Source organism: Grammomys surdaster, unplaced genomic scaffold (assembly GCF_004785775.1).
Source record: "Grammomys surdaster isolate TR1022 unplaced genomic scaffold, NIH_TR_1.0 127, whole genome shotgun sequence".
Classification (NCBI taxonomy): Eukaryota; Metazoa; Chordata; class Mammalia; order Rodentia; family Muridae; genus Grammomys; species Grammomys surdaster.
This window is the reverse complement of record NW_021604585.1, coordinates 8,428,704-8,443,635: the sequence shown is the minus strand read 5'-3', so window position 1 is coordinate 8,443,635 and position 14,932 is coordinate 8,428,704. Positions and strand designations below refer to the sequence as shown.

Here is a 14,932-nt window from a genome sequence, read left to right as displayed (position 1 = left end):
GTCCCTTTTCTTGTGAAGAGTCAGGGGAGTAAAAGGGTGTGAGAGGCCAAATAAAAGAAACAAATCAAAACATCCCACAGTTCAGTTCAGAAGTGTTAAAAGGTTATAAATGTGTATTAGACACAAGGGCATTCATAGCAGTGTGTGTGTGTGTGTGTGTATGTGTGAGATCAAACAGGACCTTGTTCATGCCAGACAAATGCTGTACCACCAAGGCACATCCTTAACCTACCTACCACTTTTACCCCTTAACAATCATTTTAGTCACAGCTGTACCCAGAACAACAGGAAAGTAAAATGATAAGGGACTTTACTAACACAGAAAGAAGTGAGGTTCAAAGATTCCAGAGTTCGAGTGAACGTCCTCTTTGGCCCCGGCTTCTCTCACACAGTGTACTAGTCCTCAGCCTAGTTGTCTTTGTGGGAGAGTGCACCCACCAGAAAGCACTAACCTTTAATAAATGATCTCTGCACCAGTTAAGTCCTGCTGCATACGCTATTCCTATATGCTCTCATCTTAATCTTCGCCACCCCTTCCCTTTTCCAGTCTTCTTTCCATTCATCTTTTTAAGAACATAACCGATAAGTTGGCCTCTTCTGTAGCCCTCTGGCTGTCATCTCATTGCAGCATGTGACCACTTCTGATCCAATCACAATTCATTCCAAGTTCTATTAGAAAAAAACAAGTGGCTATTTATCAGTCGAGGAATAGAATCTGCTACTGTGCTAAGCACTTCACCGTTGCTCTGTCTGTAATTTTGTGCTACATGTTTTGCAGGGGGAGTATGAGAGGGAGTACTAGGCCCTTAAATTGTAATTCTGGGAAGAAAATTTTTGCCGGATGTGATGGCAGATGTTTCACTGGGAGCTTCCTGGACCTATTCTTAGTCGTCTGGATCCATTTTCACTACATGCCTCTCTAACACTTTAGGAACTCAAGTGAAGATGATTCCCCCTTCATGCATGTTCCCTCCTCTGTTCACCTCACAGCAGGCACCAGAGCGAGGCCTTTTTCCTTATTGTCCAGTTGACTTGCTGAATAGCATAGGTGTATGCAGAGGAGCTTTTGGTGATCTTACTGCCTGTATCTGGCTCTCTCTTCAGAATAGCATGATCCTCTCTGCCGCCATCTTCATCACTATCTTAGGCCTGCTTGGTTACCTCCATTTTGTGAAGATTGATCAGGAGACTCTATTAATCATCGACTCACTTGGCATCCAGATGACTTCTTCCTATGCATCGGGCAAAGAAAGTACTACCTTCATAGAGATGGACAAGGTCAAGGATATTATCATTAATGAGGCTATTTACATGGTAAGTGTCTAGGTGGTATCTCTGGGCTCTCCAGAGGAGGCAGTCAGCCCATGGGGTGTGCTGGGACCTAAAGTGAGTCCTAATACAGCAGTTATTGTCACAGAACTAATCTTAAGGTACCTCTGTTCCAATACAGGTAGTTTTTTGGCTGGCATGCCTGTGAACTGTAGAAGAATGTATATTGAAGTAAAAGTTTCCTTATAGTCATGCTTTTTTCAGTGATGGAGTATGTTGCAAGGAATGCATTGTTCATGAGTTTGCTGGTTGTACAAACATCACAGCACACACTTACACTTAGATGGTATAGTTTAGTCACTCAGACATCCCATGATGGTCTGTAATAAACTTAAGGTGCTTGAGGTTGCGGCCGAGTGTAACATGGGATGCTGCTTTACAGTAGACTGTTTTGAGTCAGGGTCTCATTGTATAGCTTATGCTGGCACTGAACGTCCCATCCTCCTGCATCTATCTCTTTTTGCTTGTTGATAAATTAAAAATTTTTTGGTCTTGCTTATGCATGTGTATCTGTATATATCTTTCTGAGGCCAGAAGAGGATGTCAGATCCCCTGAAAATGGCATCATTTGGTTGTGAGCTACTCTATATGGGTGTTAGCTAGGCACCAAACTCCGGTCCTGTGGAAGAACAGCAAGCACTCTTACCTGCTGAGCTGTCTCTTCAGCTGCCTGCCTTTGCTCTTTTTATGTTTGTTTTTGAGACAGGGTCTTACCGTGAGGCACTAGCTGATCTGGAACTTACTATGTAAACCAGGCTGGTCTCAAACTGAGAGATCTACCTGCTTCTGCCTCCTGAGTGCTGGGATCAGAGATGTATATCACCATGCCTGGCTAATAGACTTTTCTTTTTTATAAGTAGGAGTGCATGCCATTAAAAAGCCTAGCAAATAAGTAAACCATGACTATTTTGGAGAAGTAGCAGATTGTCATGGATAGAGTCACCATTTCACCTTTTATCCTGTAGCTCAGATGCAGACACATCTTTTTGTTTGCTTACTTGTTGCTTTTTTCCTCTTGGAAATGAGGTCCTACTATGTTGCCTAGGTCTAATATCTAACCTAGTCTCAAGCAGCCAGCTGCCTTGGTCCTGGCTGGTGGGACTTTTGGTTCATAGGAACATACTTAGCTTTTATTTTATTTATTTATTTTTTGGAGGGGGTGGTCATTTAAAGGACAAAATGTAGGCAACTGGACACATGAAATTGTGAAGGAAGATACAAAGCTAATTGCTCTTCTAGTTTCAAATCTGTCATGCTTTTTCTTTTTTTTGTAGTAGAAACATGGCATAAAAGTGCAGTTGATAAAGAATAAAGCCCTAAGTGAGGCTCTGTGGCTTCAGAGTGGCCATTCTGATTGTATGTAGTTTGAGTAATTACACTAACCTAGCTATGATGTTTCTGTTTGTGAGCACATTACAGTACAGTGATCTCTTGCCATGTTGGCTCATGCCTTTCATACTAGCACTTGGGAGGCAGGTGGATCTCTCTGAATGAGTCCAGCCTGGTCTACAGAAGGCATTCCAGGCTAGCCAGTACTTAGTTAGACTCTGACTCAAGAAAAACAAAGCAAAAATATTTTTTATATATAAAATAAAAATAAGAGATAAACATTACTTCTCCCCCCCCCACCCCCCCAGACAGGGTTTCATTGTGCAGCCTTGGCTATCCTGGAACTCACTCTGTAGATCAGGCTGTCCTCACACTCAAGAGATGCCCCTGCCTCTGCCTCCTGAGTGCTAAGATTAAAGGTGTATGCTGCCACCAGCACCCCCTGGCAAAAATATACTTTTCTTCTACTTCAGAAGTTGTCAGATATTTCACTACATAAGAAATACTTTACAAAAAGGACTTTTTAGTCTTCCCCCAAAGAAAAAAGGAACAAGATGAGTTTTACTGAGGTCTCTGTCTGCTTTCTTTTCTTACAGCAGAAGGTCATTTACTACCTTTGCATTTTACTGAAGGATCCAGGGAAGCCTCATGAGATATCCCAAGTAGTTCCTGTCTTCCAGGTGAGCACAGTGCTCTCCCTTTCTCCTATAAAATCCTGCCTTTTCTCTTTCTGCTTACCCTTAAGTTGTTTCTGCTTACCCTTCTATTGTCAGAGTACTGGAAATATCTGACAACCAATTTGAGTAAAAGGTTGTTTTTTTTAGATTTTAGAGAAGGTAGTTACCCATCATATACCCACTTCTACCTACAAATCACGTTCTTGTACTTCAGGTCTGTCCATCTATAGTTTTACATTGATATCTTAAGGTTGAGAGTCTTTTTACATATATATTTGTCTTTTCTATAGCAGCCCTTATACTTAAATTGTATTTTATTTCATTATATTGAAATATCAAGCTTATTTAACTATGTTATTGATAGGTTTTAAATAATGTCTAGATTATCTTCTGTTTTGATCTTACAATAAAAACCACTATGGTGGTACATGCCCCAAACCCCCTCATTGTAAACTATCAGTCTTCTCTGCTAGATGACCAGAACCTAGAGATCAGTTATGTATTTGTAATGATTTTGTATTATTTTGAATAGAAACATTTATTAAATGGACGTTCTTTATACAGTTTTCCTATTCTGTGGCTTGTCTTTTAATTTTAGTTGTATTATATTTTATAACACAGAATCTTTTCATATTAAACTGCCCATCTTGTCCCTGAGGCTTATTTCACAATTTGTAACATTTTTTCAGATGGTTCTGTCTCACTGTCATATAATTCTATCAGGCTAAAAGCTGTATATTGCACGCTTATAATCCCAGCATTCAGAAGGCAGAGCCAGGCAGATCTCTTGAGTTTGAGACAACCTTATCTATAAAGTAGTTATAGGACAGCCAGGACTACACAGAGAAACCTTGTCTAGAAACCAAACCAAACCAAACCAAAACCTGTCTTTTTATTCCCCACACCCCCACACATGAAGTCATGATTTGGAGACCTCCCGGCAGGGTACTCATCCACCTGTGTCTCTTAGCTCACAGCTGCCATTTAGAGCCCATTGTGTAGGTGAGTTGAAGGTACAGGTGAATGCTTCTTATACTCTCCTTGACTCTGCATTTCTCCCCTTTGGAATTCAGAGTGCCAAGCCCCGGTTGGACTGCTTGATTGAAGTATACAGAAGCTGCCAGGAGATTCTGGCACACCAGAAAGTCACAGCAACAAGCCTCTGAGTCTCAGCATTCAAAGGCCAGTATTGTTTTTATGGAGAGGACTCCTAAACCATAGTGGCTGCTTTATTTTCGGTACTGTAAAAACCATCAGGACATGGTCCTGAGAATCAGAATGGATGAGTAGATCTCAGAACCACAGAGGAGGGGCTGGAACTTGATTCATGTTCATGATGTATCATAATGTTCCCTGTATACGTTTTATCTATATTACTAATCAAGGGGAGGCCTTAAGGATTTTGACATGTCAAAAGAAGGCCAGTCATAGTGGCACATGCCTTTAGTCCCAGCACTCAAGAGTCAGAAGCAGGTGATCTTTTGAGTTTAAAGATGTTCTGGGCTACACAGTGAGTATTCCCACCCAAAACAAAAGTATTGTCCAAAAAGAACACTGAAAATTTTAAGTACCTTCATTTTTGTGTTAAAATCTGTGGAGTATTAAGACTGGTACCAGAGTTCACAAGAAAAATAATAATTTCCATCTGTATAGACTCTTAACTAAAAGTTATGGAAAAATGAGTCACATTTTAATATATGAATTAGCAGGAATAAAATGCCTTATAAAGGACTAGCCTCTGTTTACCTAGCTCTTATGGTCTGTGCAGGATGATGACTCCCTAATCCACAGTTTAGCTAGGCATGGTGTAGATGCCTGTAATCCCAGCTCCCAGAGAGTGTCAACAGGAGGATCGAAAGTTAGAGGTCAGCCTGGGCTACATGATGAGACACTGTCTCAAACCCCAAGATAAACAAACATCCACAACGCACAGTTATTGTCTGGAACACTGACAGTTTTTTATTGACAGACATGATACACAGCATTTCAGCCACGGGTGTCAAGCATATTAGTACCTTTCTGTTACTTAATATTTTCTATTGCTCAAAAGCTCTTTGTCTAAGAGGGCTTAGATGAAAAGTGAGAGATTACATGTTGGTTCCCAGACATGAGACTGTCACATTAAAGGATGAAGAAGCCAGTTTACAGTAGTCTTTGTTTCAAAGGTGGTTCCTTAGATTCTAAAGATCAGGAAGGAGAAAAGGAGCTGACAAGTCGGCATTTGCCTTTAATCCCAGCACTCGGGAGGCAGAGGCAGAGGAGGCAGAGGAGGCAGAGGCGGCAGAGGCGGCAGAGGCGGCAGAGGCGGCAGAGGAGGCAGAGGAGGCAGAGGAGGCAGAGGCAGAGGCAGGCGGATCACTGAGTTTGAGGACATCCTTGTCTATTTAGGGAGTTCCAGGACAGCTAGGGCTGCCTAGTGAAACCCTGTCTCAAAAAGAGAGCAAGAAAAAGAAAAAAGAAGAAGGAGAAGAAGCAGCAGCAGCAGCAGCTAATTTGACCTTCAAGTCTAGTACAAACAGTTGCATTAGTTGGAATTCTGTTTACAAAACAAAACCAACCTGAGAACAGACTACATCCTTACTGGCTTTAAGGCCCTTGGGATGTAAACCTAGAACTGCATTCTCTGCCTTTCACCTAGCCTTGACGGAGCTGTCCAGGAGCCTTTAGTGATGTGACTTGAGGTAGACCTGTCTCTATTAGAACCCCAAATCTGGGGTAGGAGTTGGGGTGCAAACAGAAGTGGCTATAAAGCTGCCTGGCTTGCAAGTCAAGCTCTTTTAAGGGGCAGACTCTTGTGCCTTTTTAAACTCCAGCTTGTCAGTTCAAAGGATGAAAGATTACAGCAGCTGAGGCATTCCGACAAACTAATTTTTGCAGTTTCTTGTGGTGTACAACACACACATTGTTGGGTTAAAGGCTTATTTCTTGATACTCTTCCTATTCCCTAGTCCATGTTACTGAAAAATAATAAAACTGCCTTAAAGCTACATAATAAAGCTTATTTTTTTATATGTTGGAAAACCAAAGTATGAACTTTATTATTATTTTTGTGGGGAAAGGTAGAAATAAAGATCATCTTCACCAAAATCAATGAGAAGGCTTGAGTTGAGAAGGATTATAATATCCTCAGGAAGGCAAAGTTGAAAGAAACTTTCTCCACATATTACTAGGGCAGATATATACATGCCCTATGCATCCAACTAATTTTGAGAAGCCATCTACAAAGAGTCTTGGTGAGCAATTCAGGCCTTCCAAGAATGGAAGGGTCTTTAGTGTTCCTGCTGTCTTGTGTCTGGTGGCCTCTTAGAGCAGCAACAAGCAAAATTCATGTGCTTGGTCTTTGAGAGAGTAGGGAGATGACCACCTCGTCCTTCAGTAGTGAGCACAGCTTTCACTGAGCCTTGTTAGGCCTTAAAATGACACAGGAAGGGTGCAGACTGGCTCTGTCCCTGCCTGTGCTAGTCCAGTGTGAGAGAAAACGCTTTAATCTTGACAGGAATACTGTGGTGTCCTGAAAAGACTAGAGCTGCTGCCCCAGGAGGGGCATGGCAAATGCCTCGTCATTTTTTTTTCTCCAGCTTGGCCAGTGTTTTTCCCATTTGGGAAAGAAGTCCAATTTTAGAGATTTGTAGGCATTTGCCGGAGTTTAGGTGAATTAGGAATTTTAGTCCTATTTTATTCAGGGATGTTGAGAAAACTTCAAGTATAAGTCCCCACGGAAAGACCATGTACAATATAAAATGATGAGCTCCCCTGAGTATCAGTGCAGAAGCCCCAAATACAGTACCATTGCCCTGGTAACTGTGGGCCATCCCTGTCTCAATCTGGAATCAGGTAGCATCCAGAGTCAGTATTCTTGTAAAAGAAATAGTGGTTTTGATGTTGGGTCTGAATCTTAAAACACTGGGCCTTGAAAGATAAGGCACCTAAAGGACACAAAGGTTTCAAGAGACCCTGAAATAGACGTTTCACAAGAGTTTGAGGAGGGGGCCATTAGACCCATCACAGTAGTAGTATGCTCCAGGACATAAATCTAATCCCAGAGGCACCAATGGTGGCAAGGGTATGGGGAGAAGAAACGTTCACAGCAAAGCTGACCCCTTAGTGCAGGAAACAGAAGCAAAGAACTGTCCATCCAGGTCTCGGGGCTGGTGGGCTGCAGGGAGCTTGGCTGGTAGGTTCAGAGTTGCAGAACAGTGGTTCATGTAACTGGCCATCATTAAGGTAGTTTCTGTAATCTAAGGAGGTCAGGGAAGCAAAGGATTAAAGTAGCCTTGTCTTGAATGCTGGCTTTTTCACTGGCTATAACATTGGGTACACATAGAATACCTGGGCTTTAGTTGCCCAGTAAAATGTACCTCTGTTGGCCTAGAGAGTCTGAAATGCACAGTACCCTCCTGAGGAATGGAGGGACAGCAGTGGCTGGATCAGGTAGTTCCCACCAAGTTCCAGCTCAGTGGAGAGATGGACATGCTATTCCACCCGGACCCTTGGGGATGCTGTACAGAGTTTCTAAGTATCAAGCTTACTACATTACACCAGGGCAGGGTAAACTGTTATGGTAGCTGTCAGACCCACCTTGGGAGCAGGCATTCGGAAGGTCAACTTGTCAATATGGGTTTTTCCAGAGCTCTGGTCTGGAATGGATCTAATCACAAGCATGAAGTCATCCCTGCAGCCACCGAACGTTGTCACTGAAGAGTAGGGATAAGTGATGTTCACCTGCTGTGGGAGGAGCCAGTCGAGTTCAGGGGAAACTGTTTCTTTAGACAAGGGATCCTTAACCAGGAAGGGAGAACCCAAAGGTGATGGTAATTTGGAGAGCTAAATCTTGATGTATGTAAGTTGTATCCAGACTATAGGACAGCACTGCTCGGCAGAAGTTAGAGAAAGGAATCATGGCCACTTAGTTCAGGCCTCTGACCAGAGCAGACAATACGTGTTTCAGAATAAGAAGGATTAGAGCCAGCCTTTTCCTCTCATACCATAGTGCGGTGGTCCAGGATGCTGACACCATCCTCATTCACAGCAATCCACACCAGAGTGTTCTCCTTAGAAGACAGCTGGGCAGGCTGCAAAAACAGAAAAAGCGTATCAGACAGACACACCCACAGTTAGAGAATCTAAATATAAGTACTCTCTGAGGAAGAGGGGTCCATCCAGAGAGTCTGATGGGTAATCATATCATCATGGAAAACACAGCAAACAGCATTTGTACAGCATCGGGGATGCTTGTAGCAGGAGGCATTGGCCTTGGGGCTCTGCCACCCAGCATCCAAAAGGTGGAGGGAATCACACCTGCCAGAACAGGATGGAAAGCTCTGTGGTCAGAACACAGGCTGAACTAGGGGCTGGACTTGTAGCTCGGTCAGTAGGTATTTTCTCCTGTACCCCAAACTCTCACAAACAAAATATATCTTGTTTTAACCAATCTCCTAGGGACTACAGAAGAACAGGAAGACAAGAATTCAGTGATACGGGCCTTAGGTCTTCTCAAGGAGTTTGTGACTATTTGGTAGCCATTTCCTGGGTGTTTCTGTCAGAGCTACAGTGAGGTGCTTCAGAAGGTCTCTCTCTGCTACCCAAGAGCCTGGGGGAAGGAGGCAGAAGCTTTCCCCAACCTTCCAGGCCACCGGCTTTCTATTACAATAGTGCTGTATTTTTACTTCACTGACAACCCTTTTCTCCCTCCCGCCCTCCCTCCCTCCCTCCCTTCCTCCCCGCCATGAAGGCATGTGCACACTCTTGTCCATGGACACAAATTGTAGGTATAGCTTAGAGGCATTAAATATTCATGTGCAAAGTCCTGGTTTGGTCCCAGCACATTCCCCAAATTGAACAGATAGAGGTTAATGTTGCTAAGAAAGACTGAAAAGACTGGACACATGAGTGTGAAGAATACTTGTTTGAACAGTGCCTCCATTATTCTGTTCCCTCAAGTTTGAAAGCCTCTTGAAAGCAAGGGACTGATTTGTTCATTTCTTTAAAAACATTTTTTAAAATTTACTTTTAATGTGTAGGGTTGTTTTGCCTACATGTGTGTCTGTATACCACATATGTGCTTATATCCAAAGAGGCCAGAAGAGGATACTAGATCTCCTCAGACTGGAATTGCAGATGGTTGTGAGCCACCATATGGGTGCTAGGAATCGAACCTAGGTCCTATGGAAAGGCAGCAAGTACTCTTAACTGCTGAGTCTTCTTCCCAGCCTTTTTATACCTTTAAACAACTGGAACTAGATATGTTCTGCTTTCAACAACCTATCTGTCCATGCTAGATAGGTGAGTGAACGTCCATTTTCTTACTTGTAGCTTCAGAGAACAGGACCTGGTTCCAGTCTCAGTGTCTGATTATAATGTCTGGTCACAGGGAGTGTCTGTGATTAACTGTAAAGTTCATGCATACCAGACACCTACTGACGGAAACTTCCAACTAAAATTACTATTTGCCTCCTGGCCTTCAATGAAGAGGCAAAAGTAACTGCTGTCTGCACAGTCTGATTCCCTTGGGTGGTCCATTTCTGTCTACCTCTGGGCTTTTGGGTAGCCAGTCAAGATGAGTTTGTTTAGGTCATACATTGTCTTTTCAGTCTGAATCGTCATGTGTGATTTAGTTGAGCTTGTCTGTGCAGGAGAAGCACTGCCAAGTCAGTAAAGGAAATGTGAATTAGAACTCAGCTGTGGACCATGGTCTGGTCAGAAATGCCTGAGGAAACAGCAGTTCCTAGTGTTTGATAGCGAGGAGGTGGGGGCTGCAGACTGGACTGATGGGCTTATGGCCAGAGAGAGGGGAGAGAAGCTCCAGGAAGAACAGGATCTGAGGGTCTGGGCAATTCCTTTTCCTGTCACTTACCTGAGCAGCAAAGAGCTTAGCACCAAAGAGAGGCCATTTCCGAGCCACAGTCAGGTAGATGCGGATGCACTCAGGAGGGGAGCATCCTTGTAGCGCTGCCCACTTGGTGGCCATCATGTCTGCCAGGTGCCTGGTTCAGGTGGGTGGAAGACAAGGTGCTAGTGAAGCACCCGCCTGCTTTCATCACAGCTCCCAGTTTCCCACAGGTTTCCTCTGTAAGACCTTGCCTCCAGCCTACCTCAGCTGCTCAGGGGGTGCTCCGTTTCGATAGCGCCTTGGGTAAAACCTGTCAAGGACCTGCTGGAGGAGATGCTGAGCTTTGGCAGGAGGTGTACTCGCAGGGCCTGGCAGCGTAGGCTTCTCCAAGTCCCCATACTCCACCTGAAGTAGAAAGAGGCAGCAGTCATGAGCCTGGGTGAATGGTGAGGGTGGGGCTGCTGTTTGAGAGGTGAACAAGCCCCTGGCCACATCACTGCCTTATCAGATAACAGTGATAAGAATCAACCCCATGTTTCTATAGACATTAGAGAACCATCCTTGAGGTCCCAGAATAGTAGCTTGTCTAGATCAGCTCTCATTTGTGGCTAAATGCTAGAAGAGAGATGGGGTTACAGACTTCGGAAGACAGAAGAGGGCTTGGTGTCAGACACCCAGCTCAGGCAGTAGCCCCTTGAACTTTGCTCAGGTTATTAACTCTGCATGTCAGCTTCCTTTTTCTAAGTGGTGATGAAAAGTATACAGGAAAATACATCTGAGATGTTGCTTGTGGCCTGCTACAGGGTATTCACATTGATGATTTTAGCTGTGAAGAGCCACTGTGCGGCCCAGGCTGGCTTTGAATTTGTGCCAACTCTGCCTTAGCTCTCCAAATGCTGGGATTATAGGTGTGTGCCACCACGTCTGGCTACATCCACACTTACAGGAACCATGGAGATATCCTGGAAACCATAGCAGATAGCCTTCTACACGAAATACAAAGGAGAGTCATTGTAAATGTGTGCTCTTAGCTTTCTACTTAGAACATGGGGTGGTTCATAAAGTTTATCACATGCATAGTGGGACATATTCTGCTCAAGTACTATGCTGGGTAGCAGCAGAGAGGGAATTGTGTTTTTCAAATACTCAGAAATAAACTGAAGCACTGAGAAGCAACTTGACCAAGCTCTCATATTGGAGGGAGGCTGGGACGTCAGCCCAGGCTCTCGGTTCCCTGTCATCTTCTGCACACAGCAGCCATGTGCAGTGAGTAAGGAGATCACTCCCTCTGTACAACAGAGCCCCCTCCCTGCTGCCACACGATCTGCAGTCTTCTGTCAGGGTTTCATGGTGTTTCCAACAGGAAGAAACTCACCTGGGCCATCAAGGCAGCCATTTCAAGGGCCAGTTCCTTGGTGACTGGAAATCTTCCTGCCACGATTTCTCCACTGACTTGGAAGGCAAGCAGCAGACGCTCTCTCTCTGTCTCCCCTTTGACTTGGCTTCGGAAGTACAGCCTACAGTGACGACAGTGAAAAGCCAGATCTCAGCCGGCACCCTAAACAAAAATAAGGCTTTCCCTGAATCTTTATCTTGATCCCTCAAGTGAAGATAGCTGTTTACACCGTCTGTAAGCCTCTTTTCTACTACCCAAGAAACTTGTAGCCAAGCCTAACCTAGATGTGGACGTGCAGGTCTCACCCAGAGGAACAGGTGATTAGTTCTGAACACACCACTACACTTACTGCATTTTGCATGAAGATTCTGGTACTTAGATCACAGCTTATTAGGTCTGGATGAATTACGATTCCCAAGAGACTAATGGTAATTATTTGCCTGGAGACATACTGGGATAAATTTCTCTTACTTAAATTGAAAGAACTTGTGTGTGTCCTGAAATTGATATATTAAAAAATTTTATTCCTTAGCTTTAAATATTTGGTGCTTATACCAGTCTGTACTTCATAAGGTAATGTACAGCCATCCCGTGGCCTCAGTAAGCTTCTGTGGTGTGTATGCATAGCCATGTGCACATGGTACAGAGAATGCCAACAGAACCTTGCGCTACCAGGGTCTCTTGAGGGAGCAGGAACAGAGCCAACCTAAATTCACCTTATGATTGCCACTCAGGGTAATAACTACAGCCTCTCCACCTTACTGGGACAAGCCATCTTGTTTGGGAGAGATGAGCTGGAGCCCAGGGCAGCCCTCATGTCCCCCCACCGTCAGGCAGCTCTCAGGACCTGTTCTTGTACATCAGCTTCACGACTCGTGTCCCACCCTCAGACTTTCCAGGATGCAGTTCCTTCAGCGTTTGCTCCCACTTGGAGATGGCGTCACAGATCTTAAAGAGGCAAAAGATGAACATCAGCAAAGCCCCCTTGTTGGGGGGATGAAGTACAGCCAGAGGTCGTCTCTGGAGAAGCTGAGTGAGGGAGGGCTCTGTCTTTAGAAGGTTGCCCTGTGAGGTCTGAGGCTGCAAGGATGGGCAATGCCTACCAGTACCCTTTCAGATGATGCTAAATGGCACCATGGATGTAGTTAGCATCCAAGCAGTGACCGTTGCCACAGTGACTGTGTGAAGGCTGGCCTCTGAGGGGCCAGACTAGGCAGGCCCCAGTCAAAATCATGGCATCATGGCTCCATTTTTATGTCATTCACCACATTCTCCTTTCTTTTTCTTTTCTTTTTCTTTTTGGTTTTTCGAGACAGGGTTTCTCTGTGTAGCCCTGGCTGTCCTGGAACTCACTCTGTAGACCAGGCTGGCCTCAAACTCAGAAATCCGCCTGCCTCTGCCTCCCAAGTGCTGGGATTAAAGACGTGCGCCACCACCGCCCGGCTCCACATTCTCCTTTCAATAAATACACCCAAATGCCTGCTCTGACCAAAACCTTACAGATGCCCATGCATTTACTAGGAAGAAGATATGTGGCAATTTTTTCATGCACTGCTAAAGACAAGCCCTTTGTTCTAGGATAACAAAGAGAGCAGATGCTGGAGCCAGATGCACCCATCTAGTGTGGCAGTACATTCTCACAAATGCTTAACAGCCTTGTGGTACTAGTCTCCAGACCACTGTACAGACCAACTGTCTCTTTCTAACGCTTTCCACCTACAGAGGTGCCATGAGGACCTACCACCCTAAGCATCTGTCTATAAGCATAGGCAGACAGAGTAAAAGCTAGGCGATAGTCCACACCCACTGGATCTCAGCATTGCTGTTGACTTAAGTGGCTGGCTTGGCCAGGGTTCCACGTCTTTACACTGGGCTAAGAGGCTCTGCCCCTGGCTGCTGCATAGTCCTGTGAGGGAGACAGGATTGTGAGGATTTTGTCTCTAGGGTCAAGGTCACAGGTAGCTTTCTCAACCTACACAGATAATATGTTTTAGGACGGCACAGAAATGCTACCTGGAAATTGCATCATGGTTTCAGGACCAGACAGGGCTCTGAAGAGTTAGGCATGCACATGGGACAGACTCTGACCCCACCACCAATATGTCTGAGCTAAGAGGTAGGAGTGGGGCGTTTACCTTGACATGCCCTTGAAGACAGTGTTCCAGGTCCCTGCCAGAAGGATCATCTGTGAAGAGGGCAAAGCCAGACTGGGAGGGCTTCCTCATGCCTGTCTCCTGGTTCAGCCGCTGCAGGAACTCATCAACTGTGGAGGAGCCATCGAAACCAACCACCTGGGAATGGGGAGAGGCACCCTGAGCCAGCAGACTTCCCAAGGGACTGTCACGGGGGATCAAGAGGAGAGGCACGCTGAACCAGCAGACTTCCCGAGGGACTGTCCCGGGGATCAAGGAAGGGTCTGAACACAGCAGTGGAGAGGTACAAGGGTGAAGGAAAGATGTCAAAGGGAGTTGGTTTCCATATTCACATCCAGAGGAATCTGAGCTTGCCCACTAAACCGGAACTGGACAGAGGCCTAGTCACTCTTTTATAGTCAATATTCTGGGAGTTTTATCTCATGCTTTTCTGGTCCAGTGTCTCAGCTTCCCTGTTCATGAAATGGGTTCAGAAGACCTACCTGTAAGGCACCAAGCAGTACCGCACTTTGGGTTCAAATGCCTTTCTCCTTACACACTACGCATGCTATCCCCACCTCAAATCTAGGCTTAATCTGAAAGCCTACAAGGCTTAGCAGCATGCAGAAGTTTTCTCTGGATAGTAACATGGAGAGACTTGGGGTAGGGCCCATGCTCATCTGCCTTACCTGGTAAGTCCCATTGGCAAAGTGCACAGGGATGCTGAAGGGTAAGGAGTGATGGAAGGGGTTTCGTAGCAAGATGGACACTACTTCCATCCGTGATGGCCTGGCCTCCCGTTCTCCTGTCTGCAGGGTTCGCTCCACGGCTCGCTGGCAGTATATGGCATACTGGCCAGTTTCACTTCTGAAAACAGAAGGGAGTATTAGGAATTCCTTCCTCTTAGCATCCTGGAGTGTGTACCCAATACTGAGCCAGCATAAAAACTAACTGGGCTGGTTGTGGGGACCTGAAAACTAGCACATGAGATGTTATTACATTTTTATTTGGAGAGGGGGCACACTTGTGAAGGTCAGAGGACAACTTGTGGGAGTTGGTTCTCTCCTACCTCATGGGTCCTGGGAGTTGATCTCTGGTTGTCAGCCTTAGCAGCAAGCACCTTTACCTACTGAGCCCTTTCACCTGCTGCATTTGTCACTGTGGACCTACCTACAGCACATGGTTGCCATGGATTCCTTCCTTCCTTCCTTCCTTCCTTCCTTCCTTCCTTCCTTCCTTC

The 14,932-nt window shown here is 45.1% G+C and overlaps 2 protein-coding genes across 3 annotated transcripts in view; one reads left to right on the top strand and one right to left on the bottom strand.

Moving 5' to 3' along the window:
• Pigh (phosphatidylinositol glycan anchor biosynthesis class H) overlaps positions 1-5,069 on the top strand; it is a 9,491-nt gene extending 4,422 nt beyond the window's left edge. The window contains exons 2-4 of one of the 2 annotated variants that reach the window (XM_028789737.1): positions 1,105-1,314; positions 3,255-3,338; positions 4,409-5,069. In XM_028789737.1, coding sequence (XP_028645570.1) covers positions 1,105-1,314; positions 3,255-3,338; positions 4,409-4,501 — 387 coding nt within the window. In that variant the 3' untranslated portion in view covers positions 4,502-5,069. Of the gene's footprint in view, positions 1-1,104; positions 1,315-3,254; positions 3,649-4,408 lie in introns of those variants that run through there. The other variant, XM_028789728.1, reaches the window with a different exon arrangement.
• Positions 5,070-5,728: 659 nt separating this feature from the next.
• Plekhh1 (pleckstrin homology, MyTH4 and FERM domain containing H1) overlaps positions 5,729-14,932 on the bottom strand; it is a 38,442-nt gene continuing 29,238 nt past the window's right edge. The window contains exons 20-28 of the mRNA XM_028788857.1: positions 14,382-14,559; positions 13,696-13,851; positions 12,408-12,508; positions 11,540-11,681; positions 10,427-10,569; positions 10,189-10,318; positions 8,321-8,407; positions 7,914-8,060; positions 5,729-7,573 (exon numbers count right to left, since the gene is read on the bottom strand). Of these exons, the coding sequence (XP_028644690.1) occupies positions 7,418-7,573; positions 7,914-8,060; positions 8,321-8,407; positions 10,189-10,318; positions 10,427-10,569; positions 11,540-11,681; positions 12,408-12,508; positions 13,696-13,851; positions 14,382-14,559 (1,240 nt within the window). The 3' untranslated portion in view covers positions 5,729-7,417. The remainder of the gene's footprint in view (positions 7,574-7,913; positions 8,061-8,320; positions 8,408-10,188; positions 10,319-10,426; positions 10,570-11,539; positions 11,682-12,407; positions 12,509-13,695; positions 13,852-14,381; positions 14,560-14,932) is intronic.